General features: G+C 55.1%; 4 protein-coding genes across 4 annotated transcripts in view; 3 read left to right on the top strand and 1 right to left on the bottom strand.

The window, feature by feature from the left end:
• Positions 1-5,621: 5,621 nt before the first annotated feature.
• PHYSODRAFT_355088 (hypothetical protein) lies at positions 5,622-6,290 on the top strand. Its single transcript, XM_009533720.1, has one exon. It carries the CDS (start codon positions 5,634-5,636, stop codon positions 6,237-6,239), a length of 606 nt encoding a protein of 201 aa, XP_009532015.1. The 5' UTR covers positions 5,622-5,633; the 3' UTR covers positions 6,240-6,290.
• Positions 6,291-6,673: 383 nt separating this feature from the next.
• PHYSODRAFT_347228 (hypothetical protein) lies at positions 6,674-8,153 on the top strand (the record flags this gene model as incomplete). The annotated part of the gene is made up of 2 exons (XM_009533719.1): positions 6,674-6,949; positions 7,032-8,153. The coding sequence occupies 2 exons, from the start codon at positions 6,674-6,676 to the stop codon at positions 7,932-7,934; spliced, it is 1,179 nt and encodes a 392-aa protein (XP_009532014.1). The 3' UTR covers positions 7,935-8,153.
• Positions 8,154-8,179: 26 nt separating this feature from the next.
• PHYSODRAFT_436943 (hypothetical protein) lies at positions 8,180-8,815 on the top strand (the record flags this gene model as incomplete). The annotated part of the gene is made up of 2 exons (XM_009533718.1): positions 8,180-8,590; positions 8,657-8,815. Coding segments are annotated over 2 exons (570 nt in total), but the record flags the coding sequence as incomplete, so codon positions are not given.
• A 387-nt stretch (positions 8,816-9,202) lies between these two features.
• The window catches only part of PHYSODRAFT_562727 (hypothetical protein), a gene marked incomplete at both ends in the record, with an annotated part of 13,359 nt that continues 7,540 nt past the window's right edge, over positions 9,203-15,021 (bottom strand). The window contains 3 exons of the mRNA XM_009533717.1: positions 9,203-10,230; positions 10,337-10,556; positions 11,346-11,359. Coding sequence (XP_009532012.1) covers positions 9,203-10,230; positions 10,337-10,556; positions 11,346-11,359 — 1,262 coding nt within the window. The remainder of the gene's footprint in view (positions 10,231-10,336; positions 10,557-11,345; positions 11,360-15,021) is intronic.

Here is a 15,021-nt window from a genome sequence, read left to right as displayed (position 1 = left end):
AGCGCACCAGCCCCAGATCTGCGGAGGAAGCTTTTGGACGGCCGATCTTTCCATGGACTGTAGTGGTACTTGGTTAATCAATGGTGGTCATCAAAGTGATGGCCCTCCACAGTTGAGGACGGTGAACTGGTACGAAATCGCGCCGCCGCTTGCCTATGGCCACCCTCATACGAGTTGAGATTGTGACACGATCGGGTCGGCGAGCGATGAACGTGTGGCCGCTACGCTCCCAAATCCTGTTGGTATCTTTAACTCGCAAACAGCTCGAGGCTCGTGCTGCATCTGTATTCCAAGACGCGAGCGGCACTGGTTAAGCTGTCGGCGCCGCACGACTCGGACGTACCGCCTCTATGTCGTGTTTCCGAGGTCGAGCGCTCGACGGTCTACGTGGCAGTCCTGAATGCTACCTAGCACTAAAGTATTCTGTAAGCTTATCGTAGAACCTGGTGCTTTGGTGCTTTTCAATGAACCACAAGTTAATGATTCGGTACCGGTGCATTTGTGTACTCAAGCCAAGCTGCACGCTGCGGGGAACCATTAGTAAATGCATACCGGTAAGAGAATTATATTCGCCGGCATCATATTTTCCCTGCTCGTAACGAGCCTCGTTGGTGCTGCACAAATCTACCTACTACCGGTACTGTATCACCTGCTTACTCTGATCAAGCAACAAGTTGTTCACTGTCCGCCTATATGGAGGCTGATTGGTACTCGTGCACCAGCAAGATAATTTAGGCTGGGGCTTCAAGCGCTACATTTCTACATTTACATAGGAAAGTGTGTTGAGGCCCGCCCCATACATGTATGCGGGGGCTGAAGCACATCAACCCTGTCAACCAGCTTTGCGATTCTGTTTGCTCTGTGGAAGTCAGAGGAATTTCATAAATCAGTGATTTTCACTGAGATTTGACAAAATGATTGTGACAGTTTGCCTGAATTCACTGATGCAGCATCAGTAGTATCGTACTAGCGCGTCCATACAATTTGCAAGTCAAATGTAGACCTATAGTAATACTAGAAATAGTACATGTAAATAGTATGTTACCTACTACAACTAATACTACATAATATAGTATCACTGTCGATGTTATTAGTACATACTCCGGTTGCAACGAGACAGGCGACCAACCAGTGGCACTTACGTGATATCTGAACTATGCTTGAAGCGCATACCCCCTTCCTTCCTAGTTTTTGGTTTTCATGCATCGATAGTAGCTTCAGATGAAATATGTTATCTTTAATAGACCAAGGTTTTGTGAAGCCAAGTACCCAGCCCTATAAAAGTGATAAAGTAGCAATGAGGACAGCCTTGCGGAATGCCAACCGCTTCAACATCCGCTACAGGTCCTCCGTCCACGGGTCCACGGATCCTGCAATCTCAGGAATGAACCGCGTTCGAGTTGAGCGAGATTGTGTTGTGCGAGTTAAGTTTGGGTCCGCAGAAGATGATAATGGTCGACGGGCGAAAGGCTCATAAACATCCTGGTAGGCTCTTAGTCAATGTAGCAGGAGATGCGTTGTAATGGAAACGCAAATTTACATACCACAGATACTGTAGGTAACAGGTAATCCGTAGATTTCAGAGCTTCTTCGTGCAACGCGCGCGACTTTGTATCTCGTTGAATTGTGATAGCGATAGTGACTGCGCCGCCGCGGTGAAGATGCTCACACTAAGTTCTATAGCTATCCCAGCCTATGCATAGCTCTCGTCTTCATTTGATCGGCTACAAATAATCGGATGTAGGTTGCACTAGCAGCTTTACTCCTACCCCAGAATAAATGTAGTATGTAAATAGAGACATCTTACCAAAAAAAATAAACGCAGGTCGTGTAAAAGTCTCGTTGAGGATGATATTATCCTGGGAGGACAGCTAGAAGAGCTGTATGGACAGCCTCACACAGATCAATTCGTCAAAAAAAGTTGCTTGTATCTCAGGCAACATTTAAACAACATTTCGCCACACCATACTCACACAATCGTACACCATACTTACACAAATATAGCCATATTGACATCCCGACCGTACCACACAAAGCTAATTGACAATGAAATGAGGACAGCGTTAGCGACAAGAGAATGCAGGATGACCAATCAGTCTACAACTACACTGTATTCCATAGTTTCTTGTTACTGACGGATAACTGAGGATGTCTTACGTCCACGCAGCTAAGCTCTTGGCCTACAAATTAAACCTGTCCGCCTGGATCTCGGGCAGCCTAGATCATCGGATCCATATAAAAAATGGTGGTCGGCGCTGCAAACGCTTATGTCCTTAGCTCTTAGCCTACAAACTATAAAATCTGTCCGGTAGGCAGCTTCGCCATAGTTGCGTCCAAATAAAAAAGGAAAATTCCGGAATATGACTCAAAATGAAATTTTGTGCAAAAGGTGATACAAGGCTTTGTGCCAAGTGCATTTGGCCACCGATAGCGGCCAGCACCTGACTGCCATGCACGTCGCTGAATGCACCAATTGTGTCAGTATAGCACTGGGTAAACGCGAAGGCGATGCCGGTGTAGGCATCGCCCTCTGCCTAATAGTTGTTCTGGTGGAGTATGGTCGCCTTCTGTGTCGCATGAGCGACACTGCCCACGCTGCATAAAGCATGCTTGGATGCCTTACTCCCCATGCCGCCGCTGGAGGAAACAATGTCGTGACCAATGCCCTAGCAAATGCTGCTGAACCTGAAATATGTGCTCTCGACACAAATCCTTCTATCACCTTTTGCACAAATTTTAATATTGAGTCACCTTCCTGAAATTTCCCTAAGAAAAATGATGGTAGGCGCTGCAAATGAAGGGCTTCGCCCCTCATTTGCTACTTGCATGTGAACATAGTACGTAACCACTGTTTGGTACTGCTAGCGCATGTATTGATGCTTGATGTTTTGGATTTGGCTTAGCTTTGTAGTGGCGCCAAAACACTCGACCACTCAGTAGGCGAGGTATTAGCACAAGACTTGGCTACTTCGTAGCCAAAGAAGACATCTATTAGTTTCTTCAAAGTGTTCCAGTATGGAAGATATAGTTGTACTCGAGTCGGTAAAATCGAGCTAACGTTAGATACAACCGAGCAGACTTTTTGGAATATAAAGTAGTCCTCCCAGCTAACGCAACGCACCCTTGTATTGTGCTGCGATATAGTAACTACTAGTAGTGTATTGGCAACCTATAAAGGGGCGGATTCCCACAACGTAGAAAGACAAAGTACTTCCGCACCCACCTGCAAACATTACAAGGTTTTCGGTTCATGTTCTTAGTTTAATATGTCGGATCTCATCGGTGCTCAGTTCTTTCAAGTCTCTTACCGCGGCGACTCTGCTCGGTTGTGAAGGGGGGAAACATGTCGACGCATAGTTAAGTAGGCTACGGCCTTCGTCGTGGTGTCTGCTTCCTTCACATCGACTGGGGCCTTACCCAACGAGAGCCTCGCCGTACACTTCGAAATAATATAGTAATCGAAAGAAGCGAATAAATACTACTAGTAGTATTACTATTTACCAAATCACTGAGTCAGTACTTTCAAGCTATCACAATCATTTTGTCAAATCTCAGTGAAATCACTGATTTATGGAAATTCCTCGTGGAAGTCACCATAAGTTTGTAAACAGCTGCTTCAGAACACGACCATGCGAAGAAGTTTTTCAGCGTGTCATCGAAGTGATCGGTACGGTAGTGTGGTCGTGCTGTTCCTTGACAAGCACTGTGGTTTGGAGGTCAGACCCTCGCTTCCACAGAGTTGCAGGCCATCAAAAACTGTTTTTCGTACGTCTGGATACATAGTAACATTGTTTACTGAGGTGAAGCGACCGCTGGGTAGGGGTTTCCAAAACTTTTCTTGCCCTTGCCGGCTTGAACATGATAGCTAACAACTCGGGGGTACGTTGGGGCTCAATATATCCTTTTTGAAGGCTACACTGCAGCCACCTACACTGAGCAGATTTGAGCAGATTTCTCGAAAGGTTCGAATGAACCATGAACCTCAACAACTACCCAACGTAACGCTTCCAGGAATACATGAATGTACGCGTTTGCAGATATCGAATTGGCGCTGTGCTGACCCAGAAGTTTAACATGGAAGTAGTCCATCGACGAATGTTGTTGGTTGGCGTAGGTTCCAACGGTTACATGTACGTGTGCGAGTATGAGGTGGTCATTGCACGACTGTGGTTCCTAAACTCTCATGGGATCCTACTCCTTCTTGGCACACATGCGTGCAAGGAGTAGTATCTGTGAGAGTAATACACTGGGCGGGGAAGCACTTTCCACAAAGGATAATACACCTGCAATCTCGTGCGGAAAAGTTTATCTCTTCCTTCGTTGGGCATCCTCTACGCTTCCTGCAGCTCGATGGGTGCTTCAACCTGTGACATAATGGGCGTATTCCTTTGTTAGTGACCTCTATCGTAGAAACCGTTTGTCGCACGTAATTCTTCTCTGTGCACATTTGTACCCCTGCTGCAGGCTGCGTCTCGCAATGCGAGCACTGTTGGCAACAGTTCATTTCCTTGTACAATAGACTTTACAATAGACTTACACCTGCTAGCGCTCGATTGTGTTTGACGTCGTCAATATAGGCTCTTATCCATCAAGTTACTTGATCGAAGTTGACAAACAGTAGAACAATCAGGAAGTTGCTGTCCTGCAAAAAGTGTGTGTGGGGGGGCTTTGGGAGGGGGTCGGCTCGAGACATTTTGTTGTGTAGCCGTCTATCTTGGTAACTTGCTTTAACGTCGACCTGCATAACCAACCGGGTGTTCATCGCTTGCCGATGCTTACATACGACACAAGATTCCACTGCAGTATTGTGTCATCGAAAGCATCCCTCTGCATCCTTCTATTACCTCTGGGTAAGAATACCATTGGGTAAAATCTGTACATATCATTCGAATGAACCAGGCTTTGTCCCCCAGAATCGGCGTCTTGTTTTTTGTATGTGTCGCGTGCTGAAACGAAAGTTTGGATTCCTCATCATTCCTCAACCTTCCAGCATTCCACGCGATGTCGCTGACGCCGAGCAACCGCCGCAAGAGCAAGGCCGCGTGGTCCAACGAGGACGACATCCGCCTGTGCCGCGCCTTCGTGCTCGCGACGCAGGATGACGACGGCACGGAGCACGTCAAGAACATGTGGACCCGCGTGAACACGCACTACGCGGCGCTGGTCGCCGAAGAAGACCCGACGGCCGCTCCTCGCGCTGGAGGCGCGCTGCAGACGCACTGGTCGTCGTTCATCCGCCCCGAGGCGGCCTTCTTCATGTCGCTGCTAGTGAAGGTGCGTATCTTGTGGGTGGTGTTGCAACGTTTTGCACTAAGATTTCAAACTGACAAGCTTTGTTTTACGTAAATCCGCAGGTGGAGAAGGAGGAGCACGAGGGCTGGAGCGAGAAAGAAGTCATGGTGGAGGCCAACAACCGCTTCGAGTCCATCCGCCAGGCGGAGGAGGCCGAAGCCTTGCGCGCGTACAGGGAGGCCAAGCAGCAGGCGCTCCTCGAGAGCCTGGAGCCCCCTCCCAAGCCGCGGACCAAGGCCACGACGTTCCGCTACCCTCACTGCATCCCGGTGCTGCGCACGAGCAAGCGCTTCATGCGCGCGGTCATGTCGGAGAAGAAGCCTCGAGTGGTGCGCTCCCCCATGCAGAAGCGGCGACGTCGCCAATCCAAACCTGGCGGCAGTGACCCTGAGGAAGCGTCCGAGTCCTCCGATGCCAGTGGTGATCTGCACGAGAGAGTCTCGCCTCACAATGGCGAGGCGTCCCCAAAGCGGCGCAAGGGCAGTGAAGCATCTTCGGGTGCTTCCGCCTCGGCGTCTGGGTCGTCGTCGTCGAGCTCACCGAGCGACGAGTCCAGCGACGAAGGTGTTCCCGTCCCCAAGGGTTTCACCGTGTCCCAGACTGGCCAACCGCCTGCCGCACAAAAGAACCACGTTGCTCGCGTTGGTGCTCAGAACGGTAGCGTTGTGAACAGTGCGCAGGTGATCAAGAACCCCCGCACACAGCAAAAGGCCAACTACCGGTTGAAGCTGCTAGCCGAGCTGCGTGGAATTGTGGAGACCATCTCGCAGCTCAGCAACCAGCTCACCGGCAACGGCGCAGCGTCGCCCATGGGTATGGCCGCAGGAAGCCGAGTGGACCCGGCGCTGGCGGAGGAGGTGCAACAGGACTTGACCTTCTTCCGCGACCAGAAACGTCGTCTCAAGCAGGAGCTCGACCTGCTCGATGCGGCGGAGCGTAAGGGCTAAGCGTACATGTACTGAGGTGAGTGTGGGTGCTTGAACGAACGAACGAACGAAGTATTAGGTCGACCGATCCATCATTACGAAGCATATAAGTCAAGTAAGTTTTTTTTTCCTGTACAAAGAATCTTGGATCAAGTTGCAGCAATACGTGCCATGTTGTATTACGACACGTGGGGAGTTCCCCGGGAGCGACGTCAGTTGTATCGTGTGTACGAAGTGAATCCCTGCTTTGGAGCGAGTTCAAGCGTGTACCTCTCGCCCAGCTTTTCCGTTTACGCACTTTGATTGGGTGGATTCTCCATCCAAAAGTGCTGAACATTTTTGTGTGGGATGTTTGGGTTTGAGGGTTCTGTACATAGGCCTTCTATTTTCCCAAGCAAGTGCGTCGGCAGAATTTAGTTTTCTTCTTCAAAGACAAGAGAGAAGTCGACATCAAGATGCGGAGGGGCAAGGAGCGCTGGACACACGCGGACGACCGGCGGCTGGGCCGCGCGCTGCTGGCCGTGTTCGCCAACCAGGGGGACGTCGTGGTGCAGAGCGACAACTGCGCGCTCTGGAAGCGCGTGCAGCAGCGCTACCAGGGGCTCGTGACGGCCGAGCAGGCCGTCGTGCCCGACGTCACGGCGGCGCCGCGCAGCGCGCGCTCGCTGCACACGCGCTGGTCGCGCGGGATCCGGCCGGACATGGTGCTCTTCGTGTCGCTCGTGGACGAGGTCTGCCAGCAATGTTGATAATACTTAGGGTCGAGTCACTTGATTGACAGAAGTTTGTGTCGCACTTTTGTGGTGTGGACAGTTGCAACGCGCCGGCAAGAAGCCCGCCAAGGCCGTCAAGCAGGCCACCAAACTCTTCCGCGAGGAGCGCAGCGAGACCAACGCGGCGGCCGTGCGCCTGTTTGTGCAGGAGCGCCAGCGGCCGCCGACGCCCAGCGGCGACTCGGAGACGGACTCGGCGCGCCCGAAGCTCAAGTTCGAGTCGTTCCACTTCCGCCACTGCTACGACATCTTGAGCTCCAACCCGCAGTTCATCGCGGCGCTGCTGCAGCAGAGCAAGCTCAGCAGCGAGCGTGGGCCCCGCAAGCGCCGGCGCACCGAGGCCGGCTCGGACGCGGACGAGTACAGCTCGTCCACGTCCAGCGACGACTCGGACACGGCCGACTCGCACGAGGACGAGGAGCTGATGCTGTGCGACACGCCTGCAGGGCGGATCCAGTTGGCCAAGGTGGGCGCCATCACCAGCCGCCAGGTGCGTGCGCAGCCGTCGCCGAGCTGGCACAACAACGCCCGAGCTGCTGCCAACGGCGTCCCGGTTCACCCGTCCAATGTGGCGGCTGCAGGGCGCGGAGCCGACAGCATGGTCATCACTTTTGACGATATGGACGAGGACGTTGAACTCCCGCGCGTGGAGTGCGACCGCGAGGTGGCGAATGCGTACGTGCGCCTGCGGATGCAGACGCTGCAGGAAGATCGCCGTCTGAAGCTGCTGGCCGAGCTGCGCGGTGTCGTCACGACGATCTCGCAGCTGGCGCAGCAGCTCGCGTGGAACGGCGTGGCGTCGGCCGCGCTGGCGGCACGAACCGGAGGGGTCTGCCCCGCGCTGGACCAGGACGTGCTGCGCGACATCGCGTTCTTCCGCCACGAGAAGCAGCGGCTCAAGCAAGAGATCGCTGCGCTCGCCGGCAACGGGGGCAGCGCCTAGCGGAGAGACTGGAGGGTGAGGAGGAGCAGCAGAGAGGGAGCCAACTATGACCCAGCCGCCAGTGAATCTACCTTATGTGTGAATACCTATGATGAATCGATTTTCGTTAGTGAAGGGCAACAACAACATGCACAGGCACATCAGCCAACTCGCAGTTGAAAGTGTTGCAAATCCCATCAAACCAGCGAGCAGGTCCATAGACGTGCGTGCACACCGATCGGCTCACATTTGCCCCGCCAAGCATCATGGCAGCCCGAGTGCTGGCGCTGCTGCCGCTGGCCGGATTGGGCGCCTGGAGCGCCAACGCGACGCTCACGCGCATGAGCTACCAGGTGCGCGCGCCTCCTGGCGGCGAGGCGCTCGAGTTCATCCCCGGGTCCATGGACGACACCATCATGGAGACGCTCGAGACGGGCGACCTCGTCTTCTTCCAGCGCAAGCTCACGGCCATGCAGCCGCTGGCGGCGCTGCACACGTGGGTCACTCGCCTCCAGCTGCGCCCGCGCTTCGACCACTGCGGGTGGATCTACGTGGACCGCTTGGGCCGCAAGTTCATCGTCGAGGAGACGCTGGACAAGGTGCAGTGTCGGCCCTACAGCGCTCGTCTGCTGACGTCCGAGGCCACGGAGATCTCCGTCTTGACACTCAAGCTAGAGGTACGAAGGGCAGTGCATGTAGCGTATCTGCTGAGGGGTTCTAATTGATACTATGCCGGCTCGCAGCGTTCCAAGGAGATGCAGGAGGCTGCCAACGCCTTCATCGCCGAGAATTTGGGCCGCGCGAGCCGCATCTCGCTGCGCCACACAGTCTCGGCGCTCATCAACCCGGAAGAAATGCGCAAGGCCGGAGCTGATGCGGTGCCTGCGTTCCCCAGTGCCGGTGCGTGCCCAGGCTATCTAGATAGGGTAGCCACCTTAGAGATGTGTTGGTTCTCACAAAGGAATCGTCTTATGGTGATTGCAGCTTTCGTCGCGGAAGCCTACGACGCCATGGGACTGGCGAACAAGAAGCAGCTCACGAGGACCCAGCCACCACTTTCAGCGGCTACTGTTACCCCACGCGATTTGGCCTCGAGCAAGATCAGACTGCAAGCCCCGCCGAACGGAGCCAAGCCGCCTGCTTTTGGCCGCTTGCTGCCGATCCGACTCGAGTAGCTGCTTACCTAGAAGAAAACATCAAAAACAACTACGAGCTCCCTCCTTCCGGTGCATTCGACTTATTGAGTGGCTGGAGCCTCGCGTCGCTGCTTAATATCTAGCTCCATTTCATTACTCGATGGGTAGACACTTGGAGTGGAAGGCCTGGCCGTTCGCGTAGTCACGGAAGGACGGAGGCACGTAGGCCCACTCCTCGCTCTCCTTGGCGAGCAGCTTCTTGCAGAACGAGCACGGCGTCTGGTAAATCTTGTCGTAGTAGCCGAGCCACGTGAAGAGGTGGTAGAAGCAAGTTTCCGGGTGCTGCTTGCGGAAGTGATCCAGCGCCTTACGCCCGTGCAGCGTGACCAGACGGAAAAGGTTGTGCGAGGACTCGGACCACGCGCCGAGAGGAGCGTCCTCGTTGTACGGGAAGATGGACAGTCGTTGAATGTACTTGGTGACCTGCAGTCCAGCAGCTCGCGCTTGCTCCTGCTCCTTGATGGCCTCACGCGCCTCCGCGATGCGCGTCTTGAGCTCCTCCATCTCCATCTTGGTGGCCTCCTCGGCGGCGAGCTTGGCCTTGGTGAGCATGTCGCCCTTCTTCTTCTTCACGAGCTGCTGCTGCTGCTTCTTGTGCTTGTTGCGCGTGCTGCGCAGGCGGCCGCTGGCAAAGGCCGGAGACGTGGGCGTGGACGGCGTCATGGGACTCGCGGCCACGCCCGACTCGCCGCTGGGGCCGCTCTCCGGGATGGGCGGGCAGAAGCTCAGATGCACCGTCACCTCCTTGTTGATCTCGCACTTGATGGACTTGATGACTCGGCGGCCGCCGCGCGTGGTCTCGGCATGCTTGAAGAACTTGAGCTTGCGGTTCTTGGCCATCATGTAGTCCATCATCTCGTTGAGCGTGGCGGGTTGCTTCTCTCCGTACGGGTCGAAGACCCGGCTGCGCTTGTGCGACTTGGGCACGAAGAGGCTGCTGGGCGTGGGCGGGCAGCGCACGTCGCCCAGCATCTCGAGCCGCGGGAAGGCGCCGCCCAGCTGCTCCAGGTACACGGCCTGCGCCTTGGCGCCCATGTCCTGCACCTGGTTCTTCCAGTGGTACTCGAGCATGAGGTTGCGGTGCGTCTGGTTCACGCTCTCGATGGGCTTCGTCTTGCCGTCTGCGCGCGCGGTGGGAGCAGGGAGGGAGGACGCACAAGGGGACATGTCAGTAAAGGAGAACGCGGTAGAATGCACTACTATTGAGCTCAAGGGCGACCCACGCACCGAACTCGGGCACGAGCTTGCGCAGCAGCTTGAGGTTCGTCTGCACGCGCTCCAGTTTGTTCTTGATGGCGAGGCGCAGCGCGTCGTCCGCGGCCTGGCCGGGCTCGAGCTTGGCCTGCGCCTCGCACAGCTCCAGGATGATGCTCTCGGCCGTGGAGCGCAGCACGCCCACGCGCCCCAGCAGGATGTCGGCCAGGTAGAACGGGTCGCTCATTTCGGGCTGCTTATGTATGCTACCACGTTCGCGAATGGCTAAAGCTTTGGTAGAAGCAGGGGTTCGTATTAACGCAGATTTTGGTCTATTATATTATAGTAATATTCAGCATCGGACTATAATATATTATAACAAATATATTACATGATTTAGGGCTCATACAAATATTAATATATTAATATGTATTAAAATTTTTGATGCATTAAGTACGATTTTACTTTGCCTACTCGGCAGGCCGGCACAGGCAAAGTATCCCACCACGGAAGCTGAAGAGGAGAGAGATGGCAGCACTCGTGCACGCGCCAAGATGGCCTCGTCCATGGTGAACCTGGTTGCAGCTGTCTCAAGGCCTTCGTGTGTGTAAACGCACCAATACACCGGCTACGGTCGCTAGGACAGGAGCATCACGCCCAGCGTCGTCATGCAGCCGTGGCTGTTTGTCGTCGAGCAGACAACATGCAGTTTATCGGCGTCGGATTCCACGTTCAGGACCACTTTATGGGGCTCACCGGCACACAACACGGCCGTCTACGCGACGGCCTTCGGGTTCAGCCTGTAGATGGCGCCCAAGAAGCTCTTGGATTAACGCGGTCACGGACGCGACACTCACTTGCGGCTCGTGCAACCCAGACACAACGGTGGCACGATGCGCAGGCGAGTGTTGGTAGGAGGAAGAGCTTAGTGAGCAGGAAGACGACGCTAGGAACACACGTGCTTCCCACTGAACAACGTTGGAATTGAGGAGGGAAAACCTCGAAGGTGCCAACCCCCCCCTCTGTGTTAGCTGCAAACTACTATACGCCAACGGGCTCGAGGAGTCGCGACCCGTATACTCACAACCAAAGGCAACCTTGGGTGTCCCAGGTGTATACTGTATAGTCAGGCACGCTGGGGCGGAGCCAGAGTCACTACCTTCTTCACAGCTGTCTCAAGGCCTTCGTGTGTGTAAACGCACCAATACACCGGCTACGGTCGCTAGGACAGGAGCATCACGCCCAGCGTCGTCATGCAGCCGTGGCTGTTTGTCGTCGAGCAGACAACATGCAGTTTATCGGCGTCGGATTCCACGTTCAGGACCACTTTATGGGGCTCACCGGCACACAACACGGCCGTCTACGCGACGGCCTTCGGGTTCAGCCTGTAGATGGCGCCCAAGAAGCTCTTGGATTAACGCGGTCACGGACGCGACACTCACTTGCGGCTCGTGCAACCCAGACACAACGGTGGCACGATGCGCAGGCGAGTGTTGGTAGGAGGAAGAGCTTAGTGAGCAGGAAGACGACGCTAGGAACACACGTGCTTCCCACTGAACAACGTTGGAATTGAGGAGGGAAAACCTCGAAGGTGCCAACCCCCCTCTGTGTTAGCTGCAAACTACTATACGCCAACGGGCTCGAGGAGTCGCGACCCGTATACTCACAACCAAAGGCAACCTTGGGTGTCCCAGGTGTATACTGTATAGTCAGGCACGCTGGGGCGGAGCCAGAGTCACTACCTTCTTCACAGCTGTCTCAAGGCCTTCGTGTGTGTAAACGCACCAATACACCGGCTACGGTCGCTAGGACAGGAGCATCACGCCCAGCGTCGTCATGCAGCCGTGGCTGTTTGTCGTCGAGCAGACAACATGCAGTTTATCGGCGTCGGATTCCACGTTCAGGACCACTTTATGGGGCTCACCGGCACACAACACGGCCGTCTACGCGACGGCCTTCGGGTTCAGCCTGTAGATGGCGCCCAAGAAGCTCTTGGATTAACGCGGTCACGGACGCGACACTCACTTGCGGCTCGTGCAACCCAGACACAACGGTGGCACGATGCGCAGGCGAGTGTTGGTAGGAGGAAGAGCTTAGTGAGCAGGAAGACGACGCTAGGAACACACGTGCTTCCCACTGAACAACGTTGGAATTGAGGAGGGAAAACCTCGAAGGTGCCAACCCCCCTCTGTGTTAGCTGCAAACTACTATACGCCAACGGGCTCGAGGAGTCGCGACCCGTATACTCACAACCAAAGGCAACCTTGGGTGTCCCAGGTGTATACTGTATAGTCAGGCACGCTGGGGCGGAGCCAGAGTCACTACCTTCTTCACAGCTGTCTCAAGGCCTTCGTGTGTGTAAACGCACCAATACACCGGCTACGGTCGCTAGGACAGGAGCATCACGCCCAGCGTCGTCATGCAGCCGTGGCTGTTTGTCGTCGAGCAGACAACATGCAGTTTATCGGCGTCGGATTCCACGTTCAGGACCACTTTATGGGGCTCACCGGCACACAACACGGCCGTCTACGCGACGGCCTTCGGGTTCAGCCTGTAGATGGCGCCCAAGAAGCTCTTGGATTAACGCGGTCACGGACGCGACACTCACTTGCGGCTCGTGCAACCCAGACACAACGGTGGCACGATGCGCAGGCGAGTGTTGGTAGGAGGAAGAGCTTAGTGAGCAGGAAGACGACGCTAGGAACACACGTGCTTCCCACTGAACAACGTTGGAATTGAGGAGGGAAAACCTCGAAGGTGCCAACCCCCCTCTGTGTTAGCTGCAAACTACTATACGCCAACGGGCTCGACGAGTCGCGACCCGTATACTCACAACCAAAGGCAACCTTGGGTGTCCCAGGTGTATACTGTATAGTCAGGCACGCTGGGGCGGAGCCAGAGTCACTACCTTCTTCACAGCTGTCTCAAGGCCTTCGTGTGTGTAAACGCACCAATACACCGGCTACGGTCGCTAGGACAGGAGCATCACGCCCAGCGTCGTCATGCAGCCGTGGCTGTTTGTCGTCGAGCAGACAACATGCAGTTTATCGGCGTCGGATTCCACGTTCAGGACCACTTTATGGGGCTCACCGGCACACAACACGGCCGTCTACGCGACGGCCTTCGGGTTCAGCCTGTAGATGGCGCCCAAGAAGCTCTTGGATTAACGCGGTCACGGACGCGACACTCACTTGCGGCTCGTGCAACCCAGACACAACGGTGGCACGATGCGCAGGCGAGTGTTGGTAGGAGGAAGAGCTTAGTGAGCAGGAAGACGACGCTAGGAACACACGTGCTTCCCACTGAACAACGTTGGAATTGAGGAGGGAAAACCTCGAAGGTGCCAACCCCCCCCTCTGTGTTAGCTGCAAACTACTATACGCCAACGGGCTCGAGGAGTCGCGACCCGTATACTCACAACCAAAGGCAACCTTGGGTGTCCCAGGTGTATACTGTATAGTCAGGCACGCTGGGGCGGAGCCAGAGTCACTACCTTCTTCACAGCTGTCTCAAGGCCTTCGTGTGTGTAAACGCACCAATACACCGGCTACGGTCGCTAGGACAGGAGCATCACGCCCAGCGTCGTCATGCAGCCGTGGCTGTTTGTCGTCGAGCAGACAACATGCAGTTTATCGGCGTCGGATTCCACGTTCAGGACCACTTTATGGGGCTCACCGGCACACAACACGGCCGTCTACGCGACGGCCTTCGGGTTCAGCCTGTAGATGGCGCCCAAGAAGCTCTTGGATTAACGCGGTCACGGACGCGACACTCACTTGCGGCTCGTGCAACCCAGACACAACGGTGGCACGATGCGCAGGCGAGTGTTGGTAGGAGGAAGAGCTTAGTGAGCAGGAAGACGACGCTAGGAACACACGTGCTTCCCACTGAACAACGTTGGAATTGAGGAGGGAAAACCTCGAAGGTGCCAACCCCCCCTCTGTGTTAGCTGCAAACTACTATACGCCAACGGGCTCAAGGAGTCGCGACCCGTATACTCACAACCAAAGGCAACCTTGGGTGTCCCAGGTGTATACTGTATAGTCAGGCACGCTGGGGCGGAGCCAGAGTCACTACCTTCTTCACAGCTGTCTCAAGGCCTTCGTGTGTGTAAACGCACCAATACACCGGCTACGGTCGCTAGGACAGGAGCATCACGCCCAGCGTCGTCATGCAGCCGTGGCTGTTTGTCGTCGAGCAGACAACATGCAGTTTATCGGCGTCGGATTCCACGTTCAGGACCACTTTATGGGGCTCACCGGCACACAACACGGCCGTCTACGCGACGGCCTTCGGGTTCAGCCTGTAGATGGCGCCCAAGAAGCTCTTGGATTAACGCGGTCACGGACGCGACACTCACTTGCGGCTCGTGCAACCCAGACACAACGGTGGCACGATGCGCAGGCGAGTGTTGGTAGGAGGAAGAGCTTAGTGAGCAGGAAGACGACGCTAGGAACACACGTGCTTCCCACTGAACAACGTTGGAATTGAGGAGGGAAAACCTCGAAGGTGCCAACCCCCCCCTCTGTGTTAGCTGCAAACTACTATACGCCAACGGGCTCGAGGAGTCGCGACCCGTATACTCACAACCAAAGGCAACCTTGGGTGTCCCAGGTGTATACTGTATAGTCAGGCACGCTGGGGCGGAGCCAGAGTCACTACCTTCTTCACAGCTGTCTCAAGGCCTTCGTGTGTGTAAACGCACCAATACACCGGCT

Source organism: Phytophthora sojae, assembly GCF_000149755.1.
Source record: "Phytophthora sojae unplaced genomic scaffold PHYSOscaffold_7, whole genome shotgun sequence".
NCBI classification, from domain to species: domain Eukaryota; phylum Oomycota; class Peronosporomycetes; order Peronosporales; family Peronosporaceae; genus Phytophthora; species Phytophthora sojae.
The sequence above is the reverse complement of the archived record's forward strand: the minus strand, read 5'-3'. Positions and strand labels throughout refer to the sequence as shown.